The sequence below is a fragment of the Cryptotermes secundus genome, unplaced genomic scaffold (assembly GCF_002891405.2).
Source record: "Cryptotermes secundus unplaced genomic scaffold, Csec_1.0 scaffold1182, whole genome shotgun sequence".
In the NCBI taxonomy this organism is placed as follows: domain Eukaryota; kingdom Metazoa; phylum Arthropoda; class Insecta; order Blattodea; family Kalotermitidae; genus Cryptotermes; species Cryptotermes secundus.
The window spans coordinates 240,906-266,237 of NW_019737098.1; the positions used below are offsets into that span (position 1 = coordinate 240,906).

At 39.6% G+C, this 25,332-nt stretch overlaps 3 protein-coding genes across 7 annotated transcripts in view; 1 reads left to right on the forward strand and 2 right to left on the reverse strand.

Moving 5' to 3' along the window:
• The window catches only part of LOC111870204 (probable inactive tRNA-specific adenosine deaminase-like protein 3), a 41,169-nt gene extending 40,689 nt beyond the window's left edge, over positions 1–480 (reverse strand). The window contains exon 1 of the mRNA XM_023862299.2: positions 404–480. The gene's annotated coding sequence lies outside the window, so the exon portion shown is untranslated. The remainder of the gene's footprint in view (positions 1–403) is intronic.
• On the forward strand, positions 9–9,511 carry LOC111870205 (G patch domain-containing protein 4). The gene is made up of 5 exons (XM_023862300.2): positions 9–146; positions 1,279–1,445; positions 3,215–3,319; positions 6,711–6,853; positions 7,336–9,511. Exons 1-5 carry the CDS (start codon positions 101–103, stop codon positions 8,024–8,026), a joined length of 1,152 nt encoding a protein of 383 aa, XP_023718068.1. The 5' UTR covers positions 9–100; the 3' UTR covers positions 8,027–9,511.
• A 6,769-nt stretch (positions 9,512–16,280) lies between these two features.
• On the reverse strand, positions 16,281–25,057 carry LOC111870213 (zinc finger protein 708). Of its 5 annotated transcripts, none has more exons than XM_023862313.2 (3): positions 24,880–25,057; positions 23,905–23,970; positions 16,281–19,973 (listed from the first exon to the last, which is right to left on the reverse strand). In XM_023862313.2, the coding sequence occupies exon 3, from the start codon at positions 19,902–19,904 to the stop codon at positions 18,132–18,134; it is 1,773 nt and encodes a 590-aa protein (XP_023718081.1). In that variant the 5' UTR covers positions 19,905–19,973; positions 23,905–23,970; positions 24,880–25,057; the 3' UTR covers positions 16,281–18,131. The 5 variants fall into 5 exon arrangements, with proteins under 5 accessions (XP_023718081.1, XP_023718079.1, XP_023718080.1 ...); XM_023862311.2 differs by having other exon boundaries at positions 24,847–25,057; XM_023862312.2 differs by lacking the exon at positions 23,905–23,970.
• Positions 25,058–25,332: the final 275 nt, after the last annotated feature.

Here is a 25,332-nt window from a genome sequence, read left to right on the forward strand (position 1 = left end):
TTATAATTATAATTTATTTACATGTGGCAGTTCCCGCAGAGTTTCGCATTCAGCCTGCAGATTTTGTGTTCTGTAGTCTCTGTCCAGTCCAGTAAATGATATGGATTTTGCACGGAATCAGTTAGTGAAATATGGTTGGAAGGAAGGTTTGTAACAATAATATATATATATTTTACAGAAGGAAATGGTTTTCGGTATTTGATGTTAAAGACTTGGTAAAGTAAGTACAACGTAGTTCACGTGGATAAATTCTTGCTTTGTTTAAGAGTAAATCGTTCGGCTGAGGATACTGATTTCGTTTTATATTATACAGTATTCCGGTTTGCGGTAAATTGTTTCGGCATAAACATAAGGATTATCTGTAATGAAAAGTTAACATAGGCCCCACACACACCAAACCTACCTAACTTCATGCATTATCACATTTATAATTTTTATACAGCAGTGTCACGATTCGGTGTTCTGGCAGTTGCTTTTAATTAATATTACATCCACCCCCCTATACGCCTTCATGTCATAGTGCTTACTCAGTTAGGTACAGGGAAAGCTACTTTTTTTTTACTGTATAGTAAATATTTCCCATGTGAACTTAACCTAAGCATGTTCAATCAATTCTGATAGTATGCCAGTCTTTGACTTAATTCATCTGGGACATAACAAGGAACTTTTGCTGTTTTAAAATGACTATATATATAAATTATCATTTAAGAAGCCATAAATCCAGATTAACCCAATCCTAAAAGTGAGCCAGTATGCCATTACTAACTGATGTGTTGTCTTTGCTTGCCTTGTTGTTAAAAGCAGCTTATTTTCGAATTCCTGTTACTTCTAATTTTGGACAGCACACCATATCTGTAAGGTTAGGTTATGCTAAGCTTATGTAGCTTAAAGAAATTGCATGGGGGGAAAGTGCCTCTAATATGATAACTGTATTATGAGGACCTTCATGATTTGTATCTGTTGCTTCTTAAGGCAGTAACATGAAGGTCATTATTGGTTTGACGTGTCACTCAGATGAAACAGAAGCATACAGAGAATCTGGATGGGATAAGATCGTAGAAAGCAACAGCATCAAAACAAAGATAAACTAGGAGGCATAACACTGAAGCCAGTCCTAAAGAAGTGCATTTTTAGTAATATCAACTGGAATCATCTGGTATTGGCTTTTGTGAAAGCTGATGAACTTTTAGGTAAAATACCAGAGGATTAGAATACTTAGTTTTGTCTAATGAAATATTAATTTCAGACATTCATGGAAATTTGTATTTCTTGTTACAGGTAAAGGCCTTGGGCGAAATGAATCAGGAATTACAGAGGCACTGAAACCAAAACTGAAATTTGATACCCGAGGAGTTGGTCATGATGCTTCTGAGCAGTTCACATACCACTGGTGGGAACATGCTTTTAATAAAGCAGCAAAAAATATCCAAGTATCTTCAACTGAAGTAAGTGCAGAACTATAGTTAAGCCAGGGTGGTCCATGGCAACACACTTGCACTTTTTGTTTGTTTTTTTTAGTGCTAGGTTGGGGCACCCTGGTGCTTCCATTAAAATGATATCAAACACATGACATCACCTAAGAGGAATGGGGTGTGAACTCACATCCATAAAATACAGAGTATGACCCTCTGGAATCTTAGAAAAAATATGTATTATGAAAGTCAGACATAGTACACAATTGCTCTGTTGTTAAAACTTCCTGATAGTTATCAATAATGAAATTAAATACAATGCAAGACAAGGCAAACAAGCATGCCATAATCACACATTCAGATACAAGAGCAGTTGCCAAGGTGTACCAAAGAAAGTTCATATTTTTCAGTACTTTTTAAACATATTAGGTGTGATTAAATTCATTACTTCCTTTTAAATGAAAATCCCTTTTGAAATCTCGTTGAAACAATTGCTCTAGATTAATTATAAATTCGAACAGTATCATATTCATTTCTGTGCTTGCCTTTGATTTGGAATGCTCCACCACCTATGATGGCATGCAGGGAAAATGAAGTATAAATATTTCATCTACAATATTCACAAAAATGCTTGAAAGAAACTTTTTATTAAAAGTCTTATATACAAGGGAAATGTAAGGACTTATAGCTTGTTTAATTTCTGATCTCTCTGTCTGAGGTGTAAGCATCAATCTTTAATTATGTGGATTCATTAGTTGTTTATCATTCATATCTACATTTAGAAGTGTAAAGCTAGTGTTAGGTAACAATGACATTAGTTTCATACAATTCATGCCTGTTTCTCTCAACCTGGAAATGTATACCAGGCTGCCCCTAGCATTTTTATTTTGGGACTACACCTGTGAGTGAGGAAAGGTTCTACCAGACTACACAGCCCCAGAGTACTTTTCCTAGTTGCTGCCATGAGAAACTCATACCACACATCCTGACATTCAAGTCTGCTTTGACTATAACAAACTCTGCCGCTGCCGCCACCACCACCGCCTCATTTAATCTTGTCATTTACTACTGTCCCTCATCTTATTCACCAAGGAAAATATAAATCATGTAAGGTTCATAAATAGGCGCTTTGTAACAAGGCGTACAGATGTGTATTCATATGATGGCTACACGGCAGAGAGATCCATAATCACATCACAGATTTGACACAGACAGTAATGATAACAAAAGCAAGATAAAGCAGAAATACATTATTAAAAAGTACCTCAAGAGAGTTCTGTCATGTATGAAAAGTCAATCTAGCACAGATTCCCTGAAAGTATATGGTCTTGATACTGAACGTGTTATTGAACAAATCAATGAATGAAATGAAATGAGTTGAAAGTATGGCACAGCTTCCATTGGTGGGTCACTGCTGCTGAACAGAATTTAACCAAGTCTGTGCAGCTGGTAGAGTCGAGTCTCCCTCTCTGGAGATCTCCAACCATCTCTGATATCGAGGTATGGTTCATTACAAGCCTTGGCACCAGAATGGTACAGGGGCTTGAGACATGCATGAAGGTAAACATGCTAATAGGTAGAGAGAAAGAGGATGTAGGGAAACAAACTATGGAAATAAATGGAAAGAGATAGAAGGACAAGGTACCAAGCTCTTGCAGATAGTCCACAGTACATCCTCTGAGCTGTTGCACAGCTCAGCATGATGGCAAGTTTGTCTCTCCTCATAAACTAAGGAAACAAGGCTGAAAAGGGATGACACTAGGACAATAAAGTTACTTCTTACATGAGTTTATACATTTCAGGATGGAGTTGATGTAAAATTACAGCAAGAAAGTGTAGCTATAAATACCACAAAATATGCAGTGAAAACTGTCAAAAACCCTCTGGAATATGGAACATTCCTTAAGGTAGGTCAAAGAAAATGAATGAACATTTGAATGAATGAATGTACGAGTATGAGGGGTGTGCCATAATAATCCTGCCCTTGCACCACAACAATCAATGATCTATTATGCTTCCCCTTTCATTAACCCTTTATTAATCCTACACTTTGAATGAAATGTACGACTTTGTTTATCGGGGTGTCATAGTAGTAGTCACTTGGTTCCATAAAGAACTGGCCCAGGTGNTCCTACACTTTGAATGAAATGTATGACTTTGTCATAGTAGTAGTCACTTGGTTCCATACAGAACTGGCCCAGGTGGTGAAATCTTATGGCGTCACAATCACATAGGATATGTATGGCTGATTCAGCCTCTTCTAGGCATCTTTCACAAGTGGGATCATCTCTCAATCCCAGTTTGAAAAGGTGTCCTTTTAGGTGACAGTGTCCTGTAAATAGTGCTATCACCCATCTTAATTGGTCTGTTTACCTTCAACAGACCCTTTGTTCTTCTGGCAGAGGGTCCCGATGTAGATCCCTTTGCCTGCTTGAGTCCAGTTATGGCTTCCCAGTGTTTTTTTTTTTGGGGGGGGGGTTCTGTTCATCCGGTCCCTGACCGCTTTCTTGGCAGCTCCAGTTGAGACGCTGCAAACGGATGTTCAGATCCTGTTCTTGCCAGCTGATCTGGTTCATTACCAGCAATGCCCTCATGACCTGGCACTCATATCAGTTGAACTCTGTCATGTTTGGCCAGTTGTATGAGGTACTGGTGGCAGTCCTAGACCAGTTCTGAGGTGATGTGGCATGTACCAAGTGCTTTAATAGCAGCTCGATTGTCTGATAGAATACAGATGTTCCTATTTTATAGTTTCTATCTAGATTCTCAACTGTACATGCCTTAATGGCATGCACATCTGCCTGGAATACTGTTGTGTACTGCCCTAAGCTAAAATTAATTTTCCACCTTTTCCCATAGCAATACACCACAGCTCCAGTAACTTTTTTGGTCTTTGAACCATCTGTATACCTGATTAGTCCCCCTTTCACCTTTTCCATTCACTTCTATCAGGGAATCTGATCATGAATGGTTTATCATAGACATGTCTCAGTATCATTTTATCAGACTCCATCTGTTGAATGGGTTCCTGTTTCATGTTCTGAGTCCAAAACCTTCAGATTTTGGTTTCTGCTGATCGTTATAACATAGTCTGTAATTTCCTACCTTGGCCTCCTCTTCCACCTACAAGTGTAGTGGGGGTAGTCCAAGGAGGACTTCCATTGTAGCTGTTGGAGCTGTTCTCATTGCTGCTGTAATTCCCAAGGAGGCCATCCTTTGCAATTTGCTAAGTGTTTTAACTCTGGGCCGCTATATAGTGGCAGCATAGGTAACCATAGGTCTTACCACAGCAGTGTATATCCAGTATATCACCTTTGGTTTTCAGTCCCCAAGTTTTCCCAAATGTGCCTCTGCATTTTCAGAAGATCTTATAGCCCCTTTTGATAACCTTATCGAGCCGTTTTTTCCATTTCAGTCCTTTGTCTAATATTTTTCAAAGTACTTGACTTCACCGCATAGCCGGATCATTTTACTGAAGAGGATTGGCTCCTTGACGCCCTCTGTGTTTCTCTTCCTAGTAAAGGGCATAACTACCATCTTATTTGGGTTGACAGACAACTTCATTCTTTTGCACCACTGTTGAGCTGCACACAGGGCTGTGTGTAAGACCTCTGACCCAGTCTGAGGGAATTTCCCGTTGATTACGATCGCTATGTCATCAGTATAGCTTACTGTGTAATAGCCATTACTGTTGAGTCCCCAAAGTTCATCCATGACCAGGCGCCACAGCAGAAGCAAAAGCATCCCTCCCTGCAGACACCCTCTGGCCACAGCCACCCCCAGGGTCACTTCCAACAATGTAGCACTTATATTCCTGCTTTGCAGCATATCACAGATCCATCAGCATATTGAGAGCTCAATGCCATGCCTTTCAGCAGCCGGTTTTATTGCATCAAATGAGGTTCTATCGAAATCTCCCTCTATGTCAACGAATGCTCCAAGGGCAATATCCTTGTATTCAGTAGCATTTTCTGTGCATGTTACTACATTATGCAATGTGCCTATCCACTAGTATCTCCATCTTCTTCAAAAAGAAAGATGAGAGGCTGATAGGACGATAAACCTTAGCCTTGTTATAATCAAGTTTCCCAGGCTTTGGAATAAATGTCACTTTAACTTGCCTCCAGGCCATAGGGATAAATCCATGCACCACAAAAAGGGGGGGGGGAAGCTATCCCTGTACCAGGCTGTGAAGGCCCATAGGGTTGTGAGACAAGGGTCCCACATTATTTAGACAATCGACTCAAAGATGGCAGTAAGGTTGTCAGCCTTACGCACTGGCCATGCTTTACTCCGCAGGAAAATTATTTAATTAATTCCTGGTACTCATTTCTGTTAGAGGCGGAGTGAACCCCAGGGCCATAGTGCGGTTGGAAGGATTAAATCAATTGAAAAAATTCAATGACCTCATCGAGACTTGAACCCGTGACCTTCCGGCTTGTTGCATGCACCGTACAAGCTCTAAATATGCGGCATAGGTTTGGGACTAAAAGTTCCATCCCTTGCTGCAAGAGTGCCAGTACAATTCCATCTTTTCCTGCAGACATAAATGGTTTGAGTGTACCTAGTGCCCATCTAATTTTTGATTGATTGAACACATGTTTAGCCAGGTTCCCGTCTCCCCTGTTCGTTATGCGTCCTCATATGCCCAGGTTCAGCTGACCCTGTCCATCATCATCTACTTGTAAATCATCAGTCAGCTTTGAATCAGAAAAATAAACTCTGAACAACTCTTTCAGTGTATCTTTTCCCATTTGAGTAAATGACTGTTAGGTAGCTTAATAGTGCTAACCTTATTGGTCGCCTGTTTTGCTATGATCCTCATAAGTCTGGTGTGCGTTGGCATTGCACCCAATGATGAGTCGCTTTTTCCAGCTGTAGAGTAGTCAGTGATGTCCCTCACTTCCTTGGTTGGTGCTGGTTCATCTGAATTATATAGAAGGTAGGCTGAAACAACAGAAAGTTCCTCACAGCCTCCACCATATGTGTGTATTATTCTCACTGTTGTTACATCCCTAGAACAGAACTCCAACAAAGGTAAGGCATTAATATGATTCCTGGAAGGATCTTGCATTATTTTCAGGTGCAACAGAATAAATTGGTCTCCCAGAATTAGTTAAAGCTCTTTATTTGGCCCCTGTATATCCAGGGTTCTTGAATAAGTGCTGCAACTGCCTTTCCATCAGCTGCCTGCTGGCATAAAGTTGCTGTAGCGTAGATTAATCTGAATGACTAATCTGCATCATTAAATAAACCATAAATAAATAAATAAATAAATTCTGACCTTGGACAATTCAGACATCTACATTGACACAAGGACAAGTGGTAAGAATAACTGAAAACATACTAGAAGTACCTGAGCAGAAAGACCCTGTTGCAAATGCTCAGAGCTTAACAGATGATGATCTATTCAGAATATGTGGTGGCCGCACTGCACACAAGTAAGTGAAATTGTTCAAACTTCCTAGAAAGTAAAATATTGATGCAGTAGCTTTGTAATGAAGCATCCATTACTTTCAGAGCAAAATATATCTCCACAAATTACTGTTGCTGTGAGCTCTCATCTGCAAATGCAGCCTTCAGAGCATAATACAACAGATATCTAATTATCATATANTAATTTAAGCAAAACCCCGGCTAAAATCATCGAGCCAATCTGCAGATGCAGCCTTCAGAGCATAATACAACAGATATCTAATTATCATATATAATGTAGTATTTGTCAATTAATTTAATTCTTTGTGTTCAAATGCATTTATAGAAATGTATGAACATGTGAGAGAAAGCAAGCAAGAGGTTAAAAACCATTGCAGTTTTTAAAAACTGTGCCATAAACTTATATTATTCAGTATTTTCTAAAAAGAACAAATGTGTGGTTGAAACATTTACAATTGTGTAACTAAATAATTTTAAATGTTTCCAGGGGTGCAAGACATGGCCTGAAACTAAATGGAAAACTGGCACGAATAGAAGAACAGGAGAAGCAGCTGTTAGCTTGCACAAAAGAGGGCAAGAAAAAGATACTAAAACAAAACAGGGTAAACTTGACAGATAGTGATGATATTAGTTCTTCACAAGATCAATCACGGCATAAATATAATAAATTCCTGCAACCAGAAGAGGTGGAAAAGGAAATTAAAAAGAAGAAAAAATCTAAAAGACCTGACAAAGAAGATTCAGCGCAAACAATAAATATTCAGATATCTCATCTTCAAAGTGAATTTCTTCATTCAGCTATTAATAAAACTCATAATGGAGTTACAAAATCTGAGAAAGTAAACTTATGTTCTGCTGCTACAGTTGGAACTCGGAATGTTGCTCCAACAAATCAGCTAAATACACCTGGAAATGAATGTGCAGTGTTCAGAAAGGAAAAAAAGTACAAAAAGCCAAGAAGTGAAACTGAAGATCACAAATTATGTGAAGGAATGGAAAACATGAAGCAAGAACACCAAAACATGCCTTCACTAGGTAATGGAGCAAAAAAGAGAAAGCAGAAGAAATGGAAAGGCATTCCATCTAAAGTTACTTCTACAGAGGAGACACAGATGGTGGATATTGCTCATGAAGAGTACTTTGCGAGTTATTCTAAGAAGAAGAAAAAAATAGTATGAGGAAGAGAAAGAAAGGAAAACTTTGGAAGTGCAGTGATTCAGTAAATAAACTCCTTACTTTTTTCTGTTAGCATATTATGAAACTTGTGTCAGAAGTTGCTGGTGAAAACTTGCATCTGATTTTCTGACCTGGTTGTGATCAAAATTCTTTTAGGCAAACTGTATTTAAAATCCATCAGACACAGAAATGCAATTAAAATCTTTGGTCCATATGATAAATTAGATTATGAGGATGGTTGAGGGTTGACCCAGACATTATTTTTTACAAGAATAAATGCCAGAATTGCCAAACTCTCACTCCTTTTCAATATAATCTTCCTTTACACAGACACATTTTATCCACCATCCTGGCAAATTAATAATGCTAGCAATATGAAATGTTTTCTCCTGGTACTGTAGCCAGTTCAGGACACTGCATATGAGTTCATCATCAGTTTGAACTCTCTAACCTCCCAGGTGCATCTTCGTTGGTTCAAAGAAGTGAAAGTCACTGGGAGCTAAGTCAGGGCTGTACAGAGTGTGGTTCACGATTTCCCAGCCCACTGTTGTCACTGTCACCTTCATCAAATTGCTGTATGTGGATGAGCAGTGTCATGCAGTAGGATGCTTCCTGTTTTGACAGTTTTCTAGGTCTGTTCTTCCAAATTACTTGGTCCACATCACTTCAAAGCAAGTTACTGTAATGCTGTGCATTAATTGTTACATAATGTGGAAGAAAATCAACATGAATCACCCCTTCGTAGTCCCAAAACATCTCATCATTATCTTGCCAGCTGACATTTGTGTTCTGAATATTTTTGATCCCTAGAGATCACATTCCATGCTGAACCACTTTGATTTTGTGAAGTAGTGCACCCACATCTCATCACAGGTCACTGTTCACTCTAGGAATGTGTTTCCCACCAATTTAAGCCAGGAGAGATGTTTATGGTTGGCAGGTATTGTAACAGTTTGTGCCTTCTGGTCATATGTTAATATATTTGGGACCCACCAGGCACACATTTTTTTGCAAGTGTTCATGGAGAATTGTTTCAAAACTTACAACACTTATGTCACTGCTGCATGCAATATAAGGCAATGTAATTTAACATATTTTCCAAAATAAGCTTTTCACTGTGGCAAATGTTTACATCATATATCGCTGTTTGCTGAAGGTGAGCATGCAGGTTTAAAACTTTCTACAGCCTTCAGAAAACATATTGTACTGAATCATACATATTTATACATGACTGGGTCTCTTGCCCACACTGTGCATTTAATGTACAACTGGTTTCACTTTGTTGTTCAGTAGGAATTTGATGATACAGTGATGTTCTACAATACACGTGCCAAGGTCTGACACCACTTTATACTAGCTATAATGTGCAGAAGTGGAGTGCAGAACCAGCTGCCAGGCTGTGTAGTGTTGCCACTCTGTGGCTTGAGTCCGCAAGCAAACTATACCGACCGAGTGACTGCCGCTTGTCAGCGAAATTAGTGCCAACTTTAGCGGATAGAGGGTGTTGCATGGTCAGCGCAACGAATCTCCATGGCCGTTAATCTCGGTTTTCTAGACTGGAGCCGCTATTTCCCTGAAATAGCTCCTCAATTATTCTCATGAGGCTGAGTGGACCCTGTTTCAGACACATTACTCCGCATAAAATCTGGTAGTGCCAGGCATCGAACCCGGGACCTCTGGATCTGTAGCCAGTTAACTCTGACCACTAGACCACAGAGATGTCCATATAAGAGTTTCATTTTAATGGTGCTAATTATCTTGCTCTGTACTTCGTAACTTCATGTATATAAAGTGAAATAAAATAAAATACAAGCATAAAATTTAAAAATTATACTTCATTTTACACTTAGTAACCATCCATCTACATTTGTACCTATTAATGGAGTCCAGATATACACACACAGTGATGTTTCTGAATGATGTAAATATATCCATGAGCACAGAAAACACTTCTAATGATTTTAACATTGAAAACTTTACTATACAAGGGTGCAAATGGATGAAGCCGTGACACTCAGTGTAACACTTGCGAAATACTGAAATAACTAATAAGTCTAGGCAAAGGCTAGATAAACACATCTCTTACATAATGGACAAATGTAATAACTCTACTGTCAGAAGAACTAAAATTCAGTTGCTAGGGTTTCCATGCATGCAGTATAAATTTAACTTCTGAAGAGATATCCACAACCACTAACCATAAAAGGCAGAGCAACAGACGAACACATTTACTCGACTGTTTGGAGAGGTGATTTCTACACAGTTGGCCTAAAGATTAGAGGAGTACACTTTCAACTTCTGCCATGGCTAAACCGTAAGAGATGTATCTGGACATATTGCGAGTGAAATACTGTAACATGTCTAGACAGCAGCTCGATAAACACATCTAGGTAACAGGCAGCTATAGAACTAGGTTGTTATGTAACCGCTCCACTGTCACTCACAAATTTAATAATTGGAATAACCGGTAATAAAAATTAAGTGCAGGTAACAAGTAATACCAAAGCCAGTGGGACATAGTCACATTCTTGTTTTCAGGAATGGACTTATTCCAAATCTTGATGTTACACAGGAAACACCCCCTGTGGCTTTTTCTGAGAAATTTTGTTTGTGAGTAGCACGGCGGCAAACTTTGAGAATTCGATCACTGACAGGTCCTGCACGTCGTAACTTAAAAGTAGGCGGTTTTGAAGCCCACGCCAAGCAGGTTATCTGTCAGTGTACTGTCAAAAACGATGTTAGGACTTTAAGGTTCAAAGCCCCAAATTGCAGCTAGCTGATTGGAGATTCAGAAATTGTGTAAACCCCAGTTCTCAAAATTACCCAATCAGTGGAATTAAGGGGAGTGACTTAGCAGAGGAACTGACGTCCAGGGGACCTCAGTGTTTTGAGACAAAGAGTCACAAGTTAGTTGACAAACAGTTGCCAAACGGTCGCAAGTGCCTGCTACTCGTAAATAATTCGGAACAAATCTGTGTTTTTCGCTGTTCTGTATAACCAAGTTCAGAGTGCTAAAGAAAGTGTAAATTGTGATAATAACGTCCGTTATACCAGGACTGTGCTAGACAGGACCTACATATAAGCATCCTTTGTATTGACTGTGTGTGCCATCAGGTGAAGGGAAGTGCTGATCGCAATAAATGGTCACAGTGTTTAAGTGTTAATTAGCATTGAACCAACTACTTCCCTCCCCGTCCTAAGCGAGGCCCTAGCAAACGCTCTGAGAAGGATCCCAGCTCTACCCACAGCTGAACTAGCTGACTATCACCTTTACCCCCTTTCCAAAATAAACCTCCGACTATTGTAAGCCGACACCACCTGAGCTTACTGGCGCCCAACCTAAGAAGAAGAAGAAGAAGAAGAAGAAAGAAGGAGAGGAGCGACGAACAACGCGTGACTAACCAATCAACAAGGGGGGGAGTGAAGGTGAGGTAAGGACGGTTACAGTTAGGGTTTCAATACACACAGTATAAATTCAACTGTTGAAGAGATATCCATGGCAATGAACCGTAAAAGGCAGAGCAACAGACGAACACAGTAACTCTACTGTTGGAAGAGGTGATTTTTACACTGTTGGCCAAAAGATTGTAAGAGTAGTGAAGATAACAGACTGAGAGACCGAATGTGTGACGTGTACAGCAACACTAGATAGAGATCAAGTATCTGGTATATCAAGCAGTAACGGCTTTACGTGTTCTCCCTATCCAATGCATTTGCCTCCACTGGACTGTATAAGTGAAAGGCTTGTGGCCCTAAGACTTCCATTTATGCAAATCAGAAGACTGAGATATCAGATGGGAGGATATGGTATTGTAGGACAATAACCGTTTCAATTTCTGACTGTGACAGACATTTTCACCAAAACATTTTTTTTGCAAGGAAATGAAGTAGAATGTGCAGTAAAAAAAGAAAAGCTCAGTAATTGATAATCATTTCTTCTTAGTTTACATTTCTGTCCTCTTTTTTTTTTTTAAGCTAATTTTATTCACCTAAATTCAGATTTCTTCTACAGTGTACAGGGGTTGGACAAAATAATGTAAACACTACAGATACTGTACACATTTCTCTAGTAATATGGTGTTTGACTACCTTTTGTCTTCACTATAGTCACAATCATTCTTGGAATGAACTCGTACAACTTGTGAACAGTTTCTAGATACCTATCATGAAAAATTCCACGTGTAGCAGAAGGCTAAAAATGTTGTGAAATATATCTTGTGCTAAACACAAGTCCTATATCTTGTCATGTCTAACAGTGAGATGCCTGCTCAGGTCTGATAAGATCTAAGAAATAAAGCTCACACAACTGATGTGACAAACATTCATAGCATCTCAGCCATATTTGTAATTGTTAACTTGCAATATTCACATATTAAGTGTAGAGATGTTTATGATGTACCTTTATACCAAATTCCAGATGCCCAGCTACAATAGTTCATTATTTATCACCATCATACTGAAAGGGAACAAAACTTTTTTTTTGCACAGCTGCCACATTGCTACTTTACATTCTATTAAAAATTATGCAATAAAGTTGCCTGTTCTTCGCAGATGTATTACCATACACCACTTCAGGACCCAAAATTAAGTGTGGCAGTGTTGCTTCAACATCACAAGTTTCCATATCCACCAAGTTAACACTGATTTTATGAAATTATGAAGAGTGACATTAGTGTAACCTCTAATGGCATAATTTTCATACCAAATTTCAAGACAGTCAGTCAATGATTCAAAAACTGAATCAGCACATAAGTAGATATTAAAGGGTTCTTATGATGTCATGGAATTACTGGGTTTTTGGACTTGCTGATATTCAGAAGAACATAAAAACTATGTTGGATCTGTTGCCATCCTCATGCGAGGGCACATGGGAGATATCTACTGTTGGGTCTGTTAGAAAGACCTAGCTTCAATCACTGGAAAACCTATCTCAATATAAATACAGCTCTGTCTGTGTGTACCTGAGCTCAGGGGCTGTCAACAGGAGGCAACAGGAAAATGTGCAAAAACAAATTATGATAGTGCATGTCTGTCTGTCTATTTATCTATCTATGGCTCTACAGCCATTGTGGACCTTGGCCACTTTTTCAGTTGCTTAATCTATAGTCAGTAGGACTCCACTGATGGGGGATAAGCCAGTTGCAAGGCTGCTACCTACACAGAACAACACAATCAGAATAAACGCACACAGACATCCATTCATGGAATGGGATTCGAACCCATGATCCCAGTGTTCAAGCAGGCACCTCTCATTCGAATCGCAGGATTGTTGAGGGGATAATCATAAGGTGAGGCACAATAGATCACTGTGGTCACGGTGCTAGGGCCAAGAAGGCTCACCCCTTATGCATTCATTCATTCATTCATACTGCACATTTCAGATGAAGTCGCACCTTCTATAGCCGTGTCTCTGTAAAGTCTGAACTCAACTGGTCAAGCCTACTGCACCATGCAGCTACTCTTCCATGTTTTGCTTGTTGGGCATTGAACATGGCGCAGGCGTAAAAATCTAAGGTTTTCCTAGTAGCATATGCTCCTTCAGTACGGCCTTAACACTAGCCCAATCATCGGTATCTTGCTGAACAAGCAGTTTTGCCTTTGCCTCGCCTGTTATACGAGTGTGTACTACTTGTAAAATAGATCATATTTAGTCAATTAGCCCAAAAGCTGCATCGACATTTTCGCAAAACTCTTTCAATTTGTGTTTGTCACCGCTAAACGGTTCAGCTACCAAATTGAAAGCATCACTGACACTTATATATTTGTCAGTCATTTTTCAGGTGTACAGACATGGATAGGAGGAACAGGTTGGCAAGAGTAACTTACCTTGTTCACTAGATTGCTCCCGCCTCCAATTGTTGTCTTCACACCTCGCCTCTTAAGCAAAGCTGGACACACTCTCTGGCAACGCAGACTCGGACACTGACTCTTGGCCAGTTTACTGGTGTCACGTCGGCAATAGCTCAGTACCTCCACTGGACAGGCACCTCTTTGCCCGCGTCCTGGAATGATGTCCCCTTTCTTGCAATCGTCCTGGTACTGCACAGGAATGGGAAACCACCTTTGCTGGATGGACACTTTCTTGGAAGCGTCGTAGATCGACGTCCCTTTGTTGGAAATCGTTCTGGTGATGACCTCCTTCAGGAATGACCCACTCTGCAATATGTACGCCAGTTGCCAGTCCTCCACTCTGTTAATGTCGATAGCGCGCTTGGTCGCTACCGGTCACCTTGCTGGTTGTGCTCAAGGAGTTCTTCCTCTATCTGTATTGGTTAAAATCTGTAGAATTCGTTCACTTCACAGATCTGCAATCCCACTTCTTCCACCATTTTTTTTTTGTTGTGACCCAAGATGATGGTGGGTCGGCTGAATTACGTTGGCCGAGCGGTAGCATAATAATTCAGTGATGATGATGTCAGTTGGCTGCCTGAGCGTGTATTCCAACCACAAAGAGCAAATACTACAGAATATAGAGGATTTATTGAACTGTGGGTATATTACATAAAGTGCTCGCGGACGTAAGCCTGGCCAGCCTTCTCCTAGTAACAACCCAAACAAAATGCACCCTTCAACTATTCTCTTGTTCTTGAAAACTAATCTAAACTAAGGTTGCAGCCCACGGGTTGTGCCATGGCTCAAGTGGTTAGTCGCTGGCTTCCCACCCTCGCAGCCCGGGTCCGATCCCGGGTCTGGTCAAGTGGGATTTGTGGTGGACAAAGTGGCACTGGAGCAGGTTTTCTCTAAGTACTTCGGTTTCCCCTGCCAATCTTCATTCCACCAATTGCTCCTCAATCACCCTCGTCTATCATCTGGGGCTGGTACAATAGGCCAGAAGTGACTGCAGTACAAGGGACTTAGTCCCACCCCACTAGCAATAAAAAAAGGTTGCAGCCAAATGTCTCGAGACATGAACCCCTAATGAATATCAAGTTACACCAGAGCTAGTCGAATGATAGGTCCCAGATGGAATTCTCCAGGACTCCACTGATTTATGAAATTGGCAGGGGTAGATATAATATTTTTAAATGGAAGCAGGCCAACCTTTTGACACACTATAGGTTTTAGTAGAAGGCATGACCCCAAACATCAGACTCAGGGTCCCTAAAACTACATGTGTGGTACAAACCTTTGCAACAGATAAAACTTCTGTAAGTGTGGCCGACATGGTCCCCTCAGTACCAGATGCAATGGGAAAGAAATATGTGGAGGTAACCATCTGACAGGAAAAGGCCATAAGTATAGGAAGGAAGCTAGATGCATAAACTGTCAAGGCAGTCATACTGCCTTCGGTAAGGACTGTGGAGAAAGGGAAGATGAAGAAAAGCTAAACAGACTAATGGTAACCAAGAACATAATAGTAAAGAGGCAAGAACAGTCATTAAGACCATGGATCACAGGCCCCCCATGTCTCCTCCATTTAGACCCACAGAAGATGATTTCCCTCTCACTGATGGGGGGCATTCCAACCCTATCTCTTAACAAAAATCACGCAAGCTTCCCTTGAAAATCCAAAGATGACCCCAACAACTCTCAACAACGGTTCCTGGTGACCAGTGGCAAGACAGAGAGCAACTGGCTTAAAAGAGAAGCTGACTCATCTTGCTCCCCCCATACTCCTTACAGGTGAAGAAGAACCAGGAAGGAAGGCCAAAGGCCCAAGAGAAGAGGAAGACTGTGTCGGAAATCAGTGGTTTGGCTACTATGCTCCAAGATACTACAGGAATTAACTGAAAAGGCATTCTGCAAGGTCCTCCTAAAGATAGGCACAGGTAACCCCATCTACCATGCCTTGAATAATGCTAAAAAATAAAATTATAATCATGCTTCACCGCAACTTTTATTGTACATTTTCCCGTCATCTCACATTGACAAACCTTGATTTCAGGTGCGCGCGCACGCACATGCGTAGCTGTGGTTATACTGACACGATGTCCAGTGGTTGAGGTTAGGTCTTTCTAACCAAGCAGGGCAGGTGTCTCTCACACACTTACCTAAGGACACAAAGAAGATCCAGTTCCCAAAACGTTTTGTTCTTTAGAATACCAGAAAATGAACAAAAAGAAAAAACATTAATCCCAATGGGACACAAACAGTATGATGATCTTACAAAGCTTATTTTTTCCTTAAAGAAAGCTGGATAACAGTAACCTCAAGAAAGTGTTTTAAGTCACTTGGCCATAGGGATGCTGGGGCTTTGAGGTCCCATGAGACCCTGGGAAGGCCAGATTGACCATGCTCATTACATTATCCGATAAGTACTTATTATGCATGTTTATTTCACTTTGTTGAATCACCAGTAAAAACACGATATACAGTGTTTGTGTGCAAGATACTATGACAACGTAATGCATAAGGTTCACTCCTAACATTAACCGTGATTTAGATGATCTCAAAGGCACCTTCTTATAACGGCTTTATTTTTTTACATTTTATCCTTATGAATCATATTAAGATATGTTTACAGAATAATATTGTAATGTGCAGGGTGGTACACATGACAAGAATAATGGGTTCTAGTCCAGATGGATTTATTAGCATTTCAGTTACACACACACTTTCTCTTAATTACACTTAAATACATCACTATCATTGATTTACACACACACTCTAGTCTTCTCCTGGTGCCACAATTAAAACGCAGAACTACAAGTCTCACTAAATTACACTCCCAATCCCATTGCACACATAAACTCTTCAAATCACACATCAAATCCTCACAAGCCGACCTCCTGTACTCCGGGTTCAAATCACTCTGTTAGCGTGCTTCCGCCACTACTATCTCTCTCTCCACACTGCCGACTTAGGAACTCTGCTCATTTATATAGCTGAGGGACCGACACCGACCAACAGTAAACACATATCATGCAACTCCTACCCACTGTTGCTCTGTGATGTCACTGCACATGCACAAGCTGACAGACACACAGGAAACACGTCACATAACGGCCACCTACTGTTGCTCTGTGATGTCACCACTCCTGCATGAGCTTGCCCTACTGTTGCATTTTTGCATATAATGTTTACAGAGATGTTGCCTGGCAATGGGCTGCATAACCCCACTCTTTCCACTGCTGAGTGGAACAGCAAACACAGAAACCAAAGCCTCATCTGTTGAGTAACTTAGCAACAGACTGTTTATCAAGAATCTGTCTTCGCCGTATCTTGTTCACCACTCATTGCCTAGCAATGGGTGTACTTCTAACAATATTTACTGTTAAACTGGGGCTGCATCAAGACAGAGCAGATCCACCAGAGGTTTTGAGGCCCAAGCATGTTAACTGCACATCACTATATTATTATGGTCTCTGCTCTTAAATCTTGTCTTACTGGAAAGTAGCTAGCATTAAGAACTTCTGATGTGGAGAGGAGCGAGGGTAATTTAATCATCAAAGCAAGTAGATGGGATTGCACATAATTAACTCATTCTGCAGATAAAATGCCTCAATAGTCCCTTTATTAAAAGACAGTAAAAAATGCTGTCCAATTTTGAAGTCATCAAAGTCATCATATTCTTAAAAGTAGACAGATTTGTGAAAACACTAGTGATTAGGTCAATGACTTGTCAGTGAACATACACTTAAACAATATGTATGAGGATCGACTTCTGTTCCAGAATTCCCTTATTCATTCCTAGATTAACGACACTTTTCTGTTTCAGCTTCACATCCCAGCAATCATACCATATCCATGGCATGCCAAACTTGAAGACATTGGTGCTAACTTTCCCACACCAACTAACAGTCTTTTTACATGGAAAGGTTTCTATTGGACAGTCTACAAACAGTTCTCAGAAGGTACTAGCTTAAGGCAAATTTATTGTGCTTCCACTGCAGTGGATCTCAACTGTTTTCTTTTTAAAATGTATCTGCAAGTAAGACCTTAAACATGAAGTCTGTTTTTCATTATGATTACATATGCACAATATATTGTCATGTGTATGAGTCTACACACTACAATATGTACAGAATGCTGAAGCATTAGGTGATGGTTCACTTCTATAATAGTGTAGTTTAGTCCTGTCCTTCACGTGTCACGGCTCATGCATAATATAATGAATATATGTTCAACATTAGTGTCACATTCTTTACATATGTAGATATGTTGATCTCACTTTGACCACGTTATGTATCTTCCATGAGCAATCTCACGGATTAAAAGATGGCTTTTAGGCTTAACAGCTTGCCTGTATTCCTGACACTTAAACCTATGTTCAACAGATACGGTTTCATAAGAGTCTTCAGTTGTGGGCTTCATCTCAAGCTGCAACCGCATTGCTTTTTTATCATTCACGGTAACAGATCCAACTGCAGAGTATGTTGCATGTGGCTTCTCCATATATTTGAGCTTTGGAAGTGAATTGTACCTTCTAGAGTGCTCATGACTAACCTCATGCATTACAAGGCAGCTTTTTAGCTCAAAGTTTTCTCCGCATTCCTGACACTTGAACCGATGTCCTTCAGATGATGTGTCACAAGTGGGCTGAACCGCGGGCCGCATAAGCCGTTTAAGATGCTGCTGCACTTTTTTTTTATTCACTTTTACGGAATTGAGATAGTTTGTTCTATATGATTGATTCATAATGTAACACATTGCAAAAGAAGAGGGTGCAGAACTGGTTTTCTTCTCATGCCGCTGCTGCATTGCTTTCTTAACATTCACATTAACAGATTCAGCACAGTTTGTTGCATGTGTTGGCTTCACATACTCAACCGTTGGAGGTGGCTTGTATTTTCGATAGCGATCATGACTAAGCTCATGATTTACAAGATAGCTTTTAAGCTCAAATGTTTCACCACATTCCTGACACTTGAACTGATGTTCAACAGACTTCCCATAACAGCGTGCAATCTTAGGCTCCATCTCAAACTGTTGTTGTCGCATTACATTTTTAACAGTCATATTAACAGATCCCAAGTTTGTGGTGTGTTTTCTATGTTTTCTAATTGTATCTTTGTTCGGTGCCAAACACAATTTTACTAACTTAGTATCACTTCCCAAAGCAGAGTCCACATCATTACGAATACCATGATGATTTTTCAGTGTAGAATTAGCATATACATCTATGCCATTCAGACCATTATCTGATGTGTTCCTTCCAAGACTAACAGAGTTAGGATTTTCAATCTCCGAACACTGTACATTTACTGGAAGCGAAGTAACTTCAGTATTATAATATTCATTAGCTGATGCATCATTCATGAACACTTCATCATCACTCAAAACTTCCTCTTTTATAATTACCTCCTGCCTTGACAATGAGTTACTGCAACTTTTAAACTGCTTATGGCCAATCTCGTGCATTTCTAGCTGACTTTTAAGCTCAAATACTTCACTGCAGTGAAGACACTTGAACTGATGCTCAACAGGCTGAGACACCTGTGTTTCTACTGTTTGAGACTTCTGAGGTTCTAGTTGCACCACCTTCCCTTTATCTATTTTGAGGGGACTTGTAACCTCTGACTGATGTTGATATTTCTCAATTATATTTTTGTTTCCCATCAAGTTGAATTTTAATGAGGACTCAGAAATACTATTCGTAGTAGTTCCAACATCAATGTACATTTGTTGGTAACTTTTCAGTGGAGAATCAGCAAGTAAGCTTACAAGAATAGAGCCATGTTTTGGTGTCTCATTACTAGCCTGTATTACATTATCCTTCACTAATTCTGAACACTCTACATCCACAGGAAGTGAAGTATCTGCAAATTCATAGAAATCATCAATACTGTCACAATTCAAAATACTTTCATCATCACTTAAGGCTTCTTCTTTGAACGTTACTACTGCCATATCACCAGAATTCTCATCTGAAGTTCTAAACGTCACATCTGGGTCACTCTCAATATTGGTGATATTTGCACTGGTGATGGAGGATGCCATATTTGCAGAACACTGAAGTCAAGTTCTCTCTTTACAGACATCCAGTCACCTCAGCTGATTTCACAGTTCCTGAAAATAAAATTACAAATATATTTACATATATGTAGGTAAAGAGATATGGGGGTCATACTAAAAGTTGTGAATATATTTATTGTACAGTAACACGAAGAGACATATATGAAAGTGGATACTGTCAGTAACAACAGGATGTGTCCCGATGACTTTTCTACAAAAACCATTAGAATGATAACTATATTTCATTTGGCACTGCAAAAGTTTAAGAATCCCACAGCAGGAGTCTGTTACAGCATCTTCCAGTCAGCTATGCATAGCATGCTCGTCTACCTCATCATTAAATGCATATTGCAGTTTCTTGAGAGTCTGAACATCATGAATCATGCTGATGGTTTTCCTTCTGGCACGAAACCAAACAGTATACATCCGTGAAAACAATTCCCACCTTTTTGGGCAAGGGTACTATTATGGCCTCCTTTCATGGGGACATGGTGTGATGCCATTCCATGCTCTCTGTTACGTGGTTTCTTAGTAAAAATGATTAAATGAGTGGAAATGGGAACAAATGTTCTAATATGCTATCATCATTTGCATGGTAGAGCACCCTATGCCAACATGTACTCCAATTTCTTTCACCGTCACCCTTTGGTCCTCTTCGGTGGGCATGCTGTTGGGTTCACTTCAGATGGTTCTTAACTAACCACAGCATGGCTGATAATGTGTGCCTGTATCTCAGTCTTTAGACATTTCACCTACCATCTGATACTGCTGATGCCCATGCAGTCATCTCTCTAAACATGACCCACAGATGCCAGCAGGTGACCTGTTCATCTTCACAGAAAATTCACAAAATAATGCATCAATGAGAGCTAGTCTGTCACAATGGATGGCAGGAACATCAGTAGTGCTCATCTGCAGGGTCTATCTGTATTTATACTGGAAGGGATATGTGTTTTTACAAGCCTCACACCATGTGTACTACATACACACTCAATATTTGTATTCTGACCATGCTCATGGCTTGGTATGGCCCACATGGATATCATAAGATGAGTGGTATTTAATCTGTGCACTGCAAACAAATTGGTGGGTAGCACAATGCCTCACATGGATCAATAAAAAAATTAATGCAAGTTATTAACATGTGCTATATGTCATACAATTGTCTGTCTAAAATAATATTATATTTGAGCATCCTGTTGTATTGACGTATCAATCACTCATTCACCTCTGTCTTTAATGCAACTTACAAATGTCAACAGGTAAAAGTAAAGTTGTCCCTGTGTTTAACTAATTAAGAACTACACAATGAAGGCATATGGGGGAGCAGATGTACAGATCCATATTTTCTTAACCTCAGCACTAGCTGGAGGTGAGTGGTCAGCTTCAAGCCCTGGCTGCTTTACCCCAGGGGAAAGAGCCTCAAGTACACATTGGATAGGAGGTTGGGTGGACCCCAGAGCTGGTCTGGACAATTTGGACCAGAGAAAATTCTTGACTCTACTGGGACTGGAACTCCAACCCATTGGTCATCCAGCCTATATCCAGTCTCTATACCAACTACGAGTATGCTATCCCAGCTCCTTAAAAATTACAAAGCCTACTTTATTTAAGGCCATAAATGAACTTCACATCTACCTACAATGCACAGCAAGTGCAAGACTCTTAGACACTGTTAAAGATACGTCCTCACAAATCTTTATGACACCGGTACTCAGGTGGGATCTGTATTCCCTGTCACAAAATTAATTAAAACTTCATCCATATAAAAATGACTGTGCATGATCTTCAACAACCAGATTATGCTGCAAGAATTCATGTATTACAGTCATGGATTCACAGCTACTGTTCATAACTAACAAATCATGGTTTACCTTAATGATCATGTCAATGCACGAAACATATGAATACAGGCTGAAGAAAATCCTGTCATTCAAACTAGTATACAGTACATAGAATACAAGGGGTGCTGAAAGCGTGTGGTTAATCAATGCCCCAATATTTTTCAGAAAAAAATGAGTTCTGATTGGTACCTCAACAAATTAACAACTTGATCTGATACAATACAAGCATATTTACCAAAATCTCTGGGATGAAAAAACTGATGTAATTTCTTCAGTTTCTGAGGAAAAACTTCAGAAAGCATTACAGAACTTGTTTATGAGCTACAAGGCATGTCTGACGGCAGAAGTGGGGGGGGGGCTGTCTTCCAGTCATTCTTGTAAAATATGGCAAGTCTGTGTTGCTGTTTTACAGTAACAAAAATATGAAGCTGTGAATAAGCAGAGATTGTTATGAAAGTCAGCATCACACATAGGGAAAGGCTATGTGGTTAGGGCCCTGCACTACTGTAAGCAGCACGCTTTCATCTCAAATGAGAATTCTATACTAACAACCATAATAAAATGCATGAATCTGTGATAGTTCAACCGGTTTGTTAGTGATGGTATGCTATGAGAGATTTGCATGACTCCCAGAGTCGTAAGAGAGTAAAATACTGTAATGAGTTCCATGGGATTTCTAACTAAGAGTGTCTATGCTAGCAAGAGCCACCAGCAATTTATCTGTCCAACCATGATAGATCAATCAATAACTGTGGCCTAGATGGTCAGGTTTCAATTGTCAGAAAGGCATTCAAAATATTCTCTTTGTCACAGTGCCTAAAACAATTCTGGAGTTCAACGAAGCTTCCCTGTTCTTAACTAACACATTCATTTGCAGCAACTCTGTTCACTTGCATCCCAGAACAGCAATTTTTGACAGTGCACTACTAGTTCATACAGGGAATATTTTTAGTAACTACATGCATTCAAGGCTCTGTGCTTCACCGCTACCAGTGCATCGCCAACCACAAAGCGCACACAATTTCTACTGATGACTCAGCATGCTTAACGACCGATGAGGTTTGGAACGAAGGAAAATAATTAACTTGTAGGCCTCTACACAGTATTATGTTACACGACGGGCAGTGCTGTTCATTCATGGGAGTTTGTTTATGATTTGTGAGCAGCAGGCAGTAGTTATCAGTGCCATGACCCATTTGCTCTCAGCTAACAGCAGTGTGGCATGACATGGGTTGCTTTACTTTAAAGCAATACGTATTTCTGTATGACACCTACGGGAAATAAGGATCTGCTGGAAAAAGTCGGCAAAAATTTTGATGTAAATTTCGTTATGAAAGAGTTCCCAGCAGATAAAACAATTCATAATTTGGTTGAATAAACCTAGAACAATGGGACCCTTAATAGACAAGAAAGCAAAACATATGTGTTTAGTGCTTACTGAGAAGTTAGATGACATAAAGACCAGACATGCACATACACCTAGAAAATAACTGAAACATCTAGCTTGAGACATTGGAGTGTCAAAGTCTAGTGCAAGAATGGCAACATAACTGCTGAAGCTATCCAGTGAAATTTGGTATGGTGTGTTGTAAGTGAAAGAAGGATTGTTGTATGTGTATTCTTTAATGAAACAATTAATTGTGAAAGATATTTACATAGAGGACTAGTGTTTTCAACACCTCCTGTGATCTGTGAGCAAAGGTAAGAACTTTCCTTCATTCCAAACATTGTCGGCATGCCGAGTCCATGGTAAAATTTACATGCACTTTGTAGCTGGCAGTGTGCCGGTTGTGGTGAAGTGCAGAGATATGAATGCGTCAAGCTCTGAAAAACTCCCTGTAGTATTCCATATAACCAAGGAATAACAAAACATAGCTACAGGCATCATGTAACAGAAGAAGAAACTTCATGCCTACAGTGCATGTGAAAGAGAAACATTTTGCCCTGTCACAACATGTTATTCTCCAACCTAGGCAGACTATGGTACTCTGGGCAAAGCACTGGTAAATTAAATGACTAAACTCAGATATGGAAGCAGTTGTGTTAATTACCACTCTATGAAGACATATGAGGGAGTAAGGGTACAGCTCAACCACTGTCAACTTCAATGCTTGATAGGGGTTGAGTGCTCAGTATCACACCTGAAGCTTTATTCCTGAGGAAACAGCCCAGATAGGAAGGTGAATGACCCATAGTCAGTCTGGATGCTGTGGAGAAAAGAAAAATCTATGGTCCCTGTCAGAAATCAAATGTCGATTCTTTGGCCATCCAGTCTGCCATAAGTTACAACCTATTTCCCTTAGATTCACCTTAATATTATCTCCTATGTCTTACAAGTTGACAATTTCCAATCCTAAGAACAGCACAGAGATAGTAGCACATACTCCATACTAAGACAGCTTACATAACACCACAATTTTAGTGTTTTGTCCAGCACATTTGTTAAAATATTACTGTGTAATGTTTGCATTATTATGAACCATGGTTAAAAGGTTTGTAGGTAACATACCAATACAATAATGGGTCATATACACATGGGTTTATCTGCAAACTTCGACTGTTACAGAAAAATCATGGCTTAAAACCTACAATTGTTAAACTCATTACGTATGTATGGCTGCCCATGTATGATGGTAACTATGCAATTTTGCAATGAATGGAATTAAGAAACGTCAAGACATCTTGCAGAAAGGCAGTACTGTCTAGCAAGCACACTACACCAGCCATAACGACTGCTCAGAAAATGAACAACGTTTATTTCAATTTGAATGGAATACTGTAATTTTATTTTATAAATAAAACTCACTTGTGTCTGGAATATTCTAAATAACTGTGTTACTATTCAATATGAAAGCAAATGGCCCTTAAACGTTATAATGTTTAAACGGTTACTACTGTGCACGTTCCAAAATCTTTAAACATGCTGGTAATCTTACACCTAACCCAGAAACTGCAATAATCCGCATTTTAAATATATTTACATTGATCAATTTTAAATATGAGTATATCAGAAACGGAAACAACTTTACACACCATACTCTGAAACTTAAAATATGCAATTGACGATGACTATACTTGCGTACATTGCCACATGCTACAGGTATTTTCCAACACACCTCACAATCGCGTTTCAAAAATTCCCCAGTATTCAATACAGCGGTCTGAAATATTACAAATAACCGATACCGGATGCTATACTGCTTTGTGATACTGAATACAGCAGTTACAGTAAAACGTAAAACCAGCACACAACCTTCCCTGAAGACCGCTGAAGACGTACAATTTTCAAAACAACCTCAACCCACTTACGTGTATCGATATCCATAACATGAATACCAAATTCGGTTACTACCAATGAATATACCTCCACAACAACACTTCAATCACAGCTCTTTATTGGGATATTCATTCAAATCCACAGACTTATGCTACATTTAGAACGTTTCAGTTACATGTTATATTACAGATTCTCCTTAAAATACTGTATTATTCTTTTAAATGTCCCGTAACAACATAACTTCGACATCTGTAACTATAATCTAATTTACCCGCATGGTAGGCGATGGTTG

Coding starts and splice junctions, on each gene's coding strand:
- LOC111870205 (XM_023862300.2), top strand. CDS start 101: ATGGATTTTGCACGGAATCAGTTAGTGAAATATGGTTGGAAGGAAG. Junction 147..1,278: donor GAAATATGGTTGGAAGGAAG/GTTTGTAACAAT, acceptor TTCTTGTTACAG/GTAAAGGCCTTGGGCGAAAT. Junction 1,446..3,214: donor TCCAAGTATCTTCAACTGAA/GTAAGTGCAGAA, acceptor TATACATTTCAG/GATGGAGTTGATGTAAAATT.
- LOC111870213 (XM_023862312.2), bottom strand. CDS start 19,904: ATGGCATCCTCCATCACCAGTGCAAATATCACCAATATTGAGAGTGAC.